This window comes from Bubalus kerabau, chromosome 8 (assembly GCF_029407905.1).
Source record: "Bubalus kerabau isolate K-KA32 ecotype Philippines breed swamp buffalo chromosome 8, PCC_UOA_SB_1v2, whole genome shotgun sequence".
NCBI classification, from domain to species: domain Eukaryota; kingdom Metazoa; phylum Chordata; class Mammalia; order Artiodactyla; family Bovidae; genus Bubalus; species Bubalus kerabau.
This window is the reverse complement of record NC_073631.1, coordinates 22,099,411-22,113,489: the sequence shown is the minus strand read 5'-3', so window position 1 is coordinate 22,113,489 and position 14,079 is coordinate 22,099,411. Positions and strand designations below refer to the sequence as shown.

Genomic DNA, 14,079 nt, shown 5'->3' with positions numbered 1-14,079 from the left:
CGCTGGGCTGGAGGAAGCACAAGTTGGAATCAAGATTGCCAGGAGAAATATCAATAACCTCAGATATGCAGATGACACTACCCTTATGGCAGAAAGCAAAGAACTAAAGAGCCTCCTGATAAAAGTGAAAGAGAGTGAAAAAGTTGGCTTAAAACTCAACATTCAGAAAACTAAAGATCATGGCATCTGGTCCTATCACTTCATGGCAAATAGATGGGTAAACAATGGAAACAGTGACAGACTTTATTTTGGGGGGACTCCAAAATCACTGCAGATTGTGACTGTAGCCCTGAAATTAAAAGACGGTTGCTCCTTAGGAGAAAACTACGATCAACCTGGACAGCATATTAAAAAGCAGAGACATTACTTTGACAACAAAGATCCATCTTGTCAAAGCTATGGTTTTTCCAGTAGTCATGTATGGATTTGAGAGTTGGATTATAAAGAAAGCTGAGCTCCGAAGAGTTGATGCTTTTGAACTGTGGTTTTGGAGAAGACTCTTGAGAGTCCCTTGGACAGCAAGGAGATCCAACCAGTCCATCCTAAAGGAAATCAGTCTTGAATATTCATCAAGAATATTCTTGATGCTGAAGCTGAAGCTCCAATCCTTTGGCCACCTGATGGGAAGAACAGACTCATTGGAAAAGACCCTGATTCTGGGCAAGACTAAAGGCAGGAGGAGAAGGGGACGACAGAGGATGAGATGGTAGGATGGCATCACTGACTCTATGGACATGAGTTTGAGTAAGCTCTGGGAGTTGGTGATGGACAGGGAAGCCTGGCATGCAGCAGTCAGTCCATGGGGTAGCAAAGAGTTGGACACGACTGAGCGACTGAACTGAATTAAAATGAGCCTAAGGTATGTTATGGCAACCTGAGCTAGTACAAGTTATATGCTCTATAAAACAATACATAATATGTAAAATTTGACTTAAATACAATGGCCAGCTTAATCAGTCATATAATGTGGGCAATCTTTTAGCATTATAACAAGATTTATGTGTATACATTTATGGCATAAATGTATAAACACTAAAAATTTTGATAAATTCATATGGAAAATTTTCCCTAAAGAAATTTATAGTGATTTACTTTATTACACATTGTCCATAAGCCAAGGGGTATACGAATATTTTAGAATATTTCTATAATGGAAAATTGGAGTTTTAAATGGGTAAAGGTTTTACTTAAATATATTTAAAATGCCTGTTGAATAGCTGAGTGTCCCTGAGATTCTCACACTCAACAACTTATTTAAGAAATGTAAGTATTATGAGATGAGATGACAGTACACTAGTTAACTAGTTTACTGAAAAAATATGGCCAAAAAGTTACTGAAAAATTGGTGAGAAGCAGTAAGATGCTTTCATAGTTGTTGTTCCATCATAATTCAGTGTAGAAAATATAAAGCAGGTTTTTCATGTTTTAGGGGAAGTGGGCTGGTAATTATTCCACTTATTTTACTGAAGTCAAAGTTTGCAAATTGAATTAAGCATGGTTAAGAAGAAAAATAATTAAACGGGACATAGCAGGTGGTAAATAAGATTCTAAAAAGAAAGACTGTGTTTTGGGGGAATGATAGTGAATTCAAAGAGATATGATGTTAGTAGGTATTTCACAATGATTAAATGTGGTATTCTGGGGTGAGACTGCTTGGGTTTGAAGTTTTGCTCTGCCAATTACAAGTTATATAACCTTGGTTAATTTATTCCCCCTAAGCCTCAAACTTATCATTGGTAAGGCGAAAAAGTAATAATTATCTTTTATGTCAATAGCATTTATTAGTGGTATAAAAAATACTGTTTAGCAGAGTATCTACAACACAATCAATGTAATAAATGATCATGATGATAAGAATCATATATTATTGTTTCTTTTAAAAAATGACACCACTAATGTAGCTCCAATCTAAGTGAATATGGGTTATTTTGAAATAGACTAATATGTATTCCAAAAATAGAGAAAAAAAGGGAGGAGTCAAATTATATTTGCTTATTCCAAAGGCCCTCTTCAGACTCTGACATGCCTTCTCAGGCTTTTCTTTGGCTCAAAGTCTGCTTCAGAATTCACCACCCAGGGAGTCCAGTGTATGGGATAGAGCTGTTTTCCTGATATCCATTATTTGAAGTTATACACATCAGTGAATGTTCTATCTTGCCTACTTGCAGTTTTCCCCACTTTGGTGTGCTATGATCATAGCTGCCAGCCTGTCCCACTGCACACCTTTACAGGGCTCCTCAGATGCTTGTGATAAAACCATCGCTCCAGGGTAAGTACAATACACAGACTCCATTCTCACAGGGAAGAAGTGTGCGCTGGCATGTTCTTATAAGCTTTCCAAAGTTGTGCTTCTCATTTTAAGAAACTCTGCTTTAAATAATCAAACAAAGGCATCTGCCAAAAACATTTGGCTCTGCAAATAGCTTTGTTCCTCCTGCTGAGGTTGGCAGATGATAGCTTAGGAATTAGAATCAGGAAAAGTAGAATGTCTGGTTACTGAGAACTCTGATAAAGATAGGAATCAAAGGAATTTTAGAAAACTCCTAAGCCAAAGAAACACAAGTAAGGAACAAATGTCCAGAAAAAATGTGTAGGGCCTAGCAAATACTAGGTCCTTAGTAAATATCATGTGAATTCAAAATCATGGTACTACTTCTGTCACAGAGAATGTTAAGTTACCATTTCTTTTCAGCCTTTACCTGCAATCCCAGAGTATTATGTGATGTATAAGTTGATGAAATCAGAAAACGATATTTCATCCTGTGGCACTTGCTGGTTTTCAGAGTTTTTACATGCAAACATTTCCTGTTCATTTTTGAACTATGTTGGATTCCTTTGTATTAATAATTGGAATTCTATTAAGGTTCCTGAAGAAGACAACACCGACTTGCCAGCGAAAAAAAAAGACTTTCAGAGTTTGTTTTTTTTAGGTCATTCACATGCGATAACACTTGGGTTACAGATAAGAGGAAATTCTGTCTCTATTCTCAAATTCAGTAGAGAATTAAAAAAATATATTTTAAAGGTCTTTTATACAAATGTTTAAATTGCTCTAAAAAAGCATACAAATTCCAAATGCAAAGTCCCATTTAATTTTCAATGACTTTATTGAGAACATTTTGCAAATTAGATTTTACAGTTTAACATTTTACAATTAGAAATTTCATCTGCTCCTACATAAGTTGCAAACTTCTCAAAACACTACAGAAAATCCTTTATTTCTTTGAATTCTTCTGTTCCATGCTGAGCTCCTGAGATATATTTTTTCTTTCAGCTTCATTTTCATCTTCCTGTGAAATAAATTTGAGAAAACATTAAAATACAAACCTTAGAGCATTTAATCACCTATACTTCATACACTTTAACTTTATTTCTCGGGAAAATTAACTATCATGATTTCAGTAATACTAGGGAAAAGGCTATAAACAAAATGGCACAATTATGTAACATTTAAATATTTATAGTGCGTGCTGTTTTATACTACATGTTGACTAAATTTTTCTATGTATTTTTAAAAGCAACTTATTTTATCAATGACCTAAAAATTACTTTTGAAAACACTTGCCACTAAAAAAATATCCTTTTTAGGGGTCAATCAGATATTTTTACTTCACTATTTGATAAAAAAAAATAGTAAATGTAACTTCTGAGACACTTTATGTACATTGGCATTTTTGTCTCATCCAGCAGACTTTCTTGACAGGTCTGCCAATTTCCCAATTACTTGGACCACCATATGTTATCTGAAAATCAGTCAGCTCTAAAATAGGAAACTCTAAAATGGGCATGTCAGGCGATAGAATGCTTACATCTTCTACAGTTTCGATTCTGAGTGGTGGCTTCATAATTCATAGCAGGCTCCTGTGGAACATGGTGAATAAATAAAGTGACATCATAATGTCTGCTTCCATAGGAATGAAATACATCTTGTGTTCAATATTAAATGGTGACCTCTAAAGTATAAATGAATGAGAATCTGGAAAAATATGTCACCTTACATTTTATAATCCATCTCATCATCTATGTTCTTTCAATAACACCCAAGTACAAAGCAGTCTTGCCTTCCTAGTATTCCTGAAAGGCCTTTTGTTCTTATTAACTGAAGTAAAAAGTATTGTCTAACTCTTTACAAGTTAAAGTATGAGTATCTTAATTTCTTAAGCATCTCTGGACAACAGTAATTATATCAGTATCACCAAACATATAACCCTGTATCTCTTTATCTTCTTATAAAACCAAATTCAGTTAAATTAAATAATTACTGAGCTTTGATTAGTAAACTGACTTTATTAAGTACATGCAAATCAAGGTGTGTGTATATATATCTATGTTTTCCATGAAAGACCACATCCTTGCCCATAAATATTAAGGTGGAGAAAGCTTCCTTTATAGACACTGTCTCTAAACTTCAACAGCAACTGTGATTTAGCCTTTGTCAATACCAGGAAAGTAGAAAAGTTATCAATATTATCAGTCAGCCTGAATAATTATAGATATGTTGGATACAGAGGATGGGGTTCTGAATATCAATTTAGGTGATGTAATTTTAATGTATTTTTCTACGTATAGCAACCACTGAGTGTTTTTTTTTGTTTTTTTTTTTTTTCAAATTTTCTCTACTGAATAGAGATATAATGTTGAATTGACTATTGAAAATCTGTTAATGAACAGATAGTTTTTGGGTTTCCCTGGTGGCTGGCTTCCCAGTAGTAAAGAATCTGCCTGCAATGCAGGAGCTGCAGGAACTGTGGATTTGATCCCTGGGTTGGGAAGATCCCCTGGAGGAGGGCATGGTAACCCACTCCAGTATTCTTGCCTGGAGAATCCCATCGACTGAAGAGCCTGGCAGGCTACAGTCCACAGGGTCACAAAGTCCAAACACAACTGAAGCAACTTAGCACACACGCACGCAGTTTCCACTTTAACTCAAACAGAGATTACATATTAATTACAACCTAATAAAAACCAAATCCTATTCCATATTTTCCACTGTCTTCTTCAGATGGAACACTGACAGAAAGTGTTACATCAGCAGGTAAAGGTGGCAAGATTTTATTAGGTAGGACTGAATGTGTCTATATGTTGCACAAGGCAAGGTTTTATCTTTTTTATCTTATATTCCTACCATCTATCAGGGCATATTTAGTATCTAGGTGGAGTTCCATAAACGTTTCCTGAACTATTTTAAATACTGGGATAAAGAATGAATAAGAGGTGTGTGCTCTGGAAAAGCAAAATATCCCTCCTTATCCAGTGGTTACACTTCTGAGTTTACTAAAACAGTATTGACAACAGGAATGAGCAAAAACGTTAGAAGCAACATTAGACAAAATTGCTTTTACCAAATTCATAGTCTTTAAGTTTTGGAAAAAAAAAAAAAATGGAGCTTTTATCATGTGAACGGTCTAGTAAGTCCTCACAGCAATATGACTTACTGGTTTAACAAGTGTGGTTACCTAGCTTTCCCCTGAGAACTTGGAATTATCTACAATATTTACTTCCATAAACAGCAACCCACTCCAGTACTCTTGCCTGGAAAATCTCATGGATGGAGGAGCATGGTAGGCTACGGTCCATGGGGTAGCAGAGTCCGACACGACTGAGCGATGTCACTTTCACTATATAATGTCAGTCTTTTTGTTGAATTTTTCTTAGGAATAAAGTATAGCTAATAAATGCATGTCTATTCTAATAGTACCTCCTGTTCAGGACAGGTACAAAAGTTTCTTATGATGAGAGTCTGTCTTAAAATATCTTGCCTTTCTATGCCTTTAAACTATTTATATAAGTTAGCAAGATACAACCTCTTCTACCTTTGGATAAAAATAGCTGTAATCTGGATATAGAGTCCATAAAGGATTATGGAAGTGTAGAGAAGGCATTTAGTCCCACTAAGAGTCCCACACAACATAATTGCTGTGGTATAGTATCACCAAAATAATACAACTAACAGCAATAGATTTTAATCACTATAAATAAAACATCAGAATTAGATACAATAAAACTCCAGAAATGATTTTAGAAGTTGTCTTTTTTTTTCCCAGAAGTGCTAACTTATATTGCTAATGTTACATTGTCAATTTTTATAAGAACTTTATCAACAGTTCAAAATTAATAAAATCATTAAAATAGTTCAGGCAGCAAATCAAATATCATTCACAAATGACTGTGTAATGAATGAAACTACAAAGAAAGGAAGCTCCTTTACTGAAGTATTTCTTCGCTACCGGATTAATAAAGGCTGACAAAAATTTCTTCTGATAGATGGCAGGTTTTGTCCCTCTTTTCTAAGATAAGACATCTGTTTGTTTCCCAGTGAAAGAAGACCCTTGCTACAAGGATCATTTTCTTAGTGACAGCCCCGACAAGTCTGACATTTGTTTCATGAAGTATTCTGAAGCAGCCAACAAGAAAATGTACCCTTTGGGGCTACTGGGAAGTAGACAGGTTTACCTCTTAATGTTTAAGCCTGTTAATTTATACTCCAGAAGACATGTGATTACAGCAACCTTGCAGATCTGCTGTTACATGCGGAATTTCAGGAATACACACACGTAACAGTAACACTCGTAATGCCAAATCATTACACGTGATTCCTTGACCTCCCTGCTCTTTGTACACTGACAGAACTGCTGGAGTGAGGAGAATGATAATTTCCAGGCATACATGGACCGTGTAATTATGGACTCATGCTCCAGGTGGCAACATGAGACTAAAAGAGTCATTCAAACAGAAAATAAGTAAAAACAGTGCCATTTTTCATCTAAGCTAGATCCCATAAAACCCAAAAGAGTCTGTTTAAATACTACTCAGCTTGCAGCATCAATTTGGAAGAGGTAGCCTTCTATTTCCCTTTATTTACAAATTTGACTTTGTTCTCATAATAGTTGAAAGAATTAATGTCAATAAAACCTATCCATCCCGCTTTTCCTTTCTCTTGAGGTAACCAACTCCAAACAAAGAGCAATTATTTTAGCAGCTGGACTTCTTAATGCTCAGGTAGTATCTAGATTCAAAATTACAGTCTATGAATAAAGATGACTCTATTTATGCTACAGACTGTTGAGTTTTAAATGATTTCTTTTAAAGGTTGGATTATTCAAAGGGACAAATTTCCCCCATTATTTCATTTTATCTTTAAAAATGACTTTATGAGTACCTTTAGAGTAGAGAAATCTGTCAAACATTACCTTAACCAAATAATTAGGGTTAACATTACCAGTAATGCATATTAACATCAACCCTTTTGGTAAGATGCTTTACAAAGGGCATGTTAATTCTGATTTGTGGTATCCTTCCCAGCAATGCATGAACCTCAATCTAATAAAAAAAAATCAGATAAACACTCTATAAAAGAATTGAACAGTAGAAGATAATAACACTATAGGAAGCTGGATGAAGGGCAAATAGGAATTATCTGTGCTATTTCTGCAACTGTTGAAAGTGAAAGTGAAGTCGCTCAGACGTGTCTGACTCTTTGCGACCCCGTGGACTGTAGCCTACCAGGCTCCTCCGTCCATGGGATTCTCCAGGCAAAAATACTGGCGTGGGTTGCCATTTTCTTCTCCAGGGGATATTCCCAACCCAGGGATCGAACCCAGGTCTCCCGCATTGTGGGCAGATGCTTTACCCTCTGAGCCACCAGGGAAACCCCTAAGTTTTGGTAAGTCTAAAATTATTTAAAATAAAAAAAAGATTTAAAAAACAAAGTAGAAATGAATACTTGATGAAAGTGTTCTAAATTCAAAGTAAGGGTGATTTATGCACAAAGATTTTATGTAAAAAAAAATTCAAGGTTACTTTAGCCTCTACATTGAAAATATACAGCTAAAATAAATTGTTTATGCTTTCCATTTTTGTACTTAAAATTCCTTCTTAAGTACCTCAACTGTTTATTATGATGATGCTATTAATTTTTTATTTTCTTGTCTGTGCTTCCAGGCATTTTTCTTACATTTGTACTCTGAGTACAGATTACTTTCACAGTCAGAAAATATAAGCTTTATTTCCAGAAATAAGAAAGCATAATGGGAGACTGTTTTCAAAGAGAATGATGTCAGCTGTTTTCATTTTATAGCAGCAGACAAAGACATATGGTGGGAACTGTAAAATAAAGTGAGAAAGTACAACTAAGCACTAAAATATTTCTATTTTCTTATGATATTTTCTCTAGATTTTAAATATTCCTTTAATCAGAAGAGTTTCTATAATCAGATTCAAATTAATAGTTGAAATTATCTGTATGCTTTAACTATGACCCTTTCAAATCTGCAGTATATATGCAGCTTCCAGTAAAAAATATGAAGACACACTTAAGCTGTTAATTGTAGAGTAAGTATAGAAAAGCAATATATAATATACTCTAATCTGTGGTAAAAAATTACTCTTTTACTTATTTAAAATGTACCAGATGTAACTCTCAACAGCATTTAAGATTGTGCTTTTAATACTGAAAATATGCTAGTGCTGCACAATGGGAAAAATTTATCTTAATAACTGAAAAAATACTGATGATAATGAAAATGTTTTAGGCAAAAACGAGCATGCTGCATGCTTCAGACTAAAATTAATTAGAGTTTTTAACGTTTTACAATTCCACCATAATTCTTTAAATGGTGCATTTACTTCATGGCAATAAACACTTGGATCATTAAGTAAAGTGCAAAATGTGTGTGATGTGCTACATTTAATAACCTTTGGCCCTTTTTTCTGTACTTCTCGCATTCAGTTTTCCAATGCATTGAATAAGCAATTGAAGACCACAATTAAATTTCCTGACATTGCATATTTGAGATTCTTATTTCATTTAATACAAAAGGCAATTAGTCTACCATTTTACAACTGAATCCTAACTTTAGTGGGCCGTGATAAAGATACTGAAATGAACTTACAAGAAATGCTTAATTAAATTTACAGTAAAAAGCAAAAGAGGTTTTTTTCTTATGACAGAAGTTGCATATTTAATTAGAAAGTCTAGGGCTACACTGTAAAATTACAGTAACCTGGGAAGTTCTCAGTGAACCTAGCTCAAACATAAATGTTGCTAAATAAGATCGAGCTATTTTATAAATTTCTACCTTTTTCTCTACTTAGTGATTCAACAAAAGATAGTTAAATATTGTTTAATATTGTAATATTATCTAATATGGTAATACTACCTAATATTACAAACTCATGGGCTTTATGTTAATAGCAAGTATAATACATACATAAAAGGACAATGAGTGCTCAGTCATGTCCGACTCTTTGCGACCCCATGGACTGTAGCTCTCCAGGCTCTGTCCATGGAAGTTTCCAGGTAAGAATACTGGAGAGGTTTGCCATTTGCTACTACAGGGGACCTTCCTGACCCAGGGATCGAACCTGTGTCTCCTGCATTGGCAGGTGAATTCTTTAACCCTGTGCCACCTGGGAAGCCCCAAAGGGATGGTAATAAATTTCTAATTTCATGTATGAGTATATATGAATGTCATATCTCATTTATTTCATTTATTAGCAATCATATCTCTCCATTTGTGATTCTGGAGATCTAGTTGAGTAAGTTTGCCCTTCTAAATCTTTAGTTGAGTAGGTTTGTCCTTCTAAATCTTTAGTTTCTCTTGTTACCTTTAACTTCCTTGTGGTGTTTTTTGATGGCATGGAAATGGGATAATTAAAAATAAGGCTTTGGATTTCCCATGTATGATTTGAGATCGAGAGAATTTCTGTGACCTGGGAAGAAAGGCCCTAAGGACTGGTCAGCCATTTGGGGAGGGCATATTAAAAGGAGATGGAAAACAGTAAGTGCAAGATAAGAGTCTGGCAAAATCGAGTTAAAAAAAGGAAAATGAATGATGGATGGTAAGTGTGAGTTAGGGCAGACACTTAATGAGTATAAACCTAATTCTATAAGCTTATATCTTCCCATAAACATGAAAAAAAAAGCACAACTTTGAATTTTTAGGTATTTAGCAGGTTGCTAACCTGCTGGGCCTAGAATTTTAATCATATCCTTTTCTTCTCTGACAGATGAGTTCTTGTATAAGGCATATGTTTGATAACCCCTGCAGAATTTATAATCTTAAAGATAATAAATTTTCCTTCTCTGGTAGGCTTCTAATATCTAGGAAATAAGCTTAAAAGTGTACACTAGAAATCAAATTCTATAATGGGGCAATATATTTTCAAATGAGAACAGCACAAATCCAATGTGTATGAATTAAAAGATTACGTTATATTAAGATATAACATTTTAAGAGGCTCTTCAGAAAGTATTTTTTGCATAAATCATCTACTAAATGTAACATTACAAAAATCCTAAATGTGCTAATATTTAAAGATAATACATATGAATTTTTACTTTTCCCACAGGTATTCAAGGAGAAGAGAGATTTCTAAATTTATGTTGTTTGATTTTTTTCTGTCCTAAACATACACATACAAGATTAAATTTCATCAAGCAAAAATGAGGCAAAAATAATGTCTAAAAATGTTTGAGGTAAAAAAGCTCATCAGTAAAATAATAGTTCCACAGCTAAGAAATTTCTATGTTGTATAAAAATCAGTGACTGACTCATTAAACTTTCCAGTCACACATGCACTGTTTTATGACTGGAAATTATTCAGCAATAAATGAGTTCCTTATACAAGCTGGAAAAAACTTATATGTAGCATATTTATATTTATTAATATAAGCAATAACCATTGATATTGGAATTGGCCATTGTGGAAGAAGTGACTTCTTCAGTAATATGTGACAGCATTTTGTTTATCCTTTACAATATGATGAGAAGTTTAATGCAGGCATTTTACATATATAATATTAAAAGGATTTTGGTGGAGGAGATCAAGATGGCGGAGTAGAGGGATATGGAGCTCACCTGCTGTGTGTGTATGTGTGAGAGAGAGAGAGTCACTCAGTTGTGTCCGACTCTTTGTGACCCCATGGACTGTAGCCCACCAGGATTGTGTCCATTGGGATTCTCCAGGCAAGAATACTGAAGTGGTTCACCATGTCCTCCTCCAGGGGATCTTCCCAACCCATGGATTGAACCCAGGTCTCCTGCACTTCCAGGTGGATTATTTACTGTCTGAGCCACCAGGGAAACCCTGACCTGCTCTAACAAATATATAAAAATAAATTCTTTTAGTTTTTGCTTATCTGAGAAATTCTTTTTTTTTTAATTTACTTATTATTGTTGTATTAGATGCTCAGTCATGTCTGACTCTTTGTGACTCCATGGACTGGAGCCTGCCAGGCTCCTCTGTCCATGGAATTCTCCAAGCAAGAATACTAGAGTGGGTTGCTATGCCCTTTTCCAGGGGATCCTCTCAACCCAAGGATTGAACATGGGTTCGCTCACAGCTCAGTTGGTAAAGAATTTGCCTGCAATGCAGGAGACCTGGCTTCAATTCCTGGGTTGGGAAGATCCCCTGGAGAAGGAAATGGCAATCCACTCCAGTATTCTTGCCTGGAAAATCCCAGACAGAGGAGCCTGGCAGGCTGCAGTCTATGGAGTCGCAAGAGTCAGACATGTCTTAGCAACTAAACCACCAACCACCACCACCTCCCGTATTGCAGGCAGATTCTTTACCATTTGAGCTACCCTAGAAGTTAGTCAAGGCTATGGTTTTTCCAGTGGTCATGCATGGATGTGACAGTTGGACTGTGAAGAAAGCTGAGCACTGAAGAATTGATGCTTTTGAACTGTAGTGTTGGAGAAGACTCTTGAGAGTCCCTTGGACTGCAAGGAGATCCAACCAGTCCATTCTAAAGGAGATCAGTCCTGGGTGTTCTTTGGAAGGACTGATGCTAAAGCTGAAACTCCAATACTTTGGCCACCTAGTGCAAAGAGTTGACTCATTGGAAAAGACTCTGATGCTGGGAGGGATTGGGGGCAGAAGGAGAAGGGGACAACAGAGGATGAGATGGCTGGATGGCATTACTGAGTCGATGGACATGAGTTTGGGTGAACTCTGGGAGTTGGTGATGGACAGGGAGGCCTGGTGCTGCAGTTCATGGGGTCGCAAAGAGTTGGACACGACTGAGCGACTGAACTGAACTGAACTTAGAGGTTAGTTAGCTCTGTGAATACTAAACCAATCCTAAAAGAAATATCTAAAGGTCTTCACTAAATGGAAAAGAAGGAAGTATCTACATGAAAGGCAAATAAATAAAAGGATTGAAGATTACTTAAATAAGTCAGTACAAATATTAATAATAAAAAACAATGAAAAAAATTCTGTGAAAGCAATTATAACTACAATGAGCAGCAAAAGGATAAAAATTAAGATATAAAATAGGACATCATAAAATGTAGGGAGGGAAGTAAGAAAAATGTAGATCTTTTAGAATATTTGAGTTTATATGACCACCAGTTGAAAGCAAGTAGGTAAGCTATGGGTTAATATACTTGAAAACCAGGATAATCACAAATCAAAAACATGCAGTAACTTCACAAAAACCAAAAAGAAAGGAACTATAGCATAATAGAAAAGAAAACCATCAAACCACAAGAGAAAAACAAAAAGAAGACAGGGATGAAGAAGCAATACAAAGGAATCAACTGGAAAGCAAGGTTTAAAATGGCAATAAGTAATTATCAATAAATACTTTAAAGGTAAATGAACTAAATTCTCCAATCAAGACACAGAGTGGCAGACTAGATAATAAAACAAAAACCTACAATATGCTCCTTACAAGAGATTCTCTTTAGGGAAGAAAATGAAAGCGAGGGGATAGAAAAAGGTATTTCATGCAAATGGAAATGACAAAGCAAAAGTAGCAATATTCATATCAGACAAAACAGACTTTAAAACAAAGGCCATAAAGAAAGACAAAGGAGACTACATAATGATAGAAAGATCAATTCAAGAAGAGGTGTATATGCACCCATTACAGAAGTGTTTAAATACATAAATAATAACAGACATAAAGGGACAAACTAATGGGAATTCAATAAGGCAACAGAGATCCTAAATGAAGAGAACAGACTTAATTGAGATCTACAGGATAATACATCTAAAAAGAGCAGAATATATATTCTTTTCAAGTGCATATGGAACATTCTCTAGGATAAATACATCCTTTACATTCTAGGACACAAAACAAACCTCCATAAATTAGGAGGACGGAAATTATTTCAAATATCTTTTGTAACTACGACATGAAACTAGAAATCAATCACAGAAAGAAACAAGGGGGAAAAAACAATTACATGGAGACTAAACAAAATGTTACTAAAAAATCAGTGAGTCAATGATGAAATCAAAGAGGAAATAAAAAATATCTTGAGATAGATGACAATAAAACACAACCATACAAAATCTATGGGGCACAGCAAAAGTCGTTCTAAGCAATCCTGAGAAAAAAGAACAAAGCTGGAAGTATAACATTTCCAGACTTCAGACAATACTACAGAGCTATAGTAATTAAAACAGCATGGTATTGGCACAAAAGCAGACACAGATCAATGGAAAAGAAAAGAGAATACAGAAATAAGCCCGTACACCTTTGGTCAATTAGTCTTCTTCAACAAAGGTGACATATATAATGGAGAAAGACATTTTCTTCAGGAAGTGGTGTTTGGAAAGCTGGACAGCCACATGTTAATCAATCAAGTTAGAAGAGTCCTTCGCACCATGTACAAAATTAAACTCAAAGTAGCTTAAAGACTTATTAAGACATTACACCATAAAACTTTTAGAAGAGAACACAGGCAAAATATTCTCTGACATAAATTGTACCAATGTTTTCTTAAGTCAATCTCCCAGGGCAAAAAGCAATAAAAGCAAAGATAAACAAATGGGCCCTAATCAAACTTATAAGCTTTTCCACAGCAAGAAAAGAGAAGAGTTAGTTGCTCAGTTGTTTCCAGCTCTTTGCAACCCCATGGACTATAGCCCATCAGGCTCCTCTCTGTCCATGGAATTCTCCAGAAGGGAATGGGTAGCCATTCGCTTCTCCAGGGGATCTTCCTGGCCCACGGATTGAAATGAGGTGTCCTGCATTGCAGGCAGATTCTTTACCATTGGAGCCACAAGGCAACCATAAACAAAATGAAAAAAACAACCTATGGACTGGGAGAAAATATTTCCAAA

At 35.3% G+C, this 14,079-nt stretch overlaps 1 protein-coding gene across 8 annotated transcripts in view; it reads right to left on the bottom strand.

The window, feature by feature from the left end:
- Positions 1-3,073: 3,073 nt before the first annotated feature.
- PHF14 (PHD finger protein 14) overlaps positions 3,074-14,079 on the bottom strand; it is a 199,050-nt gene continuing 188,044 nt past the window's right edge. For 2 of the 8 annotated variants that reach the window (XM_055589859.1, XM_055589858.1), the window contains 2 exons: positions 3,810-3,861; positions 3,137-3,290 (listed from right to left, as the gene is read on the bottom strand). In XM_055589859.1, coding sequence (XP_055445834.1) covers positions 3,842-3,861 — 20 coding nt within the window. In that variant the 3' untranslated portion in view covers positions 3,137-3,290; positions 3,810-3,841. Of the gene's footprint in view, positions 3,291-3,809; positions 3,977-14,079 lie in introns of those variants that run through there. The other 6 variants (XM_055589861.1, XM_055589855.1, XM_055589856.1 and 3 more) reach the window with 5 other exon arrangements.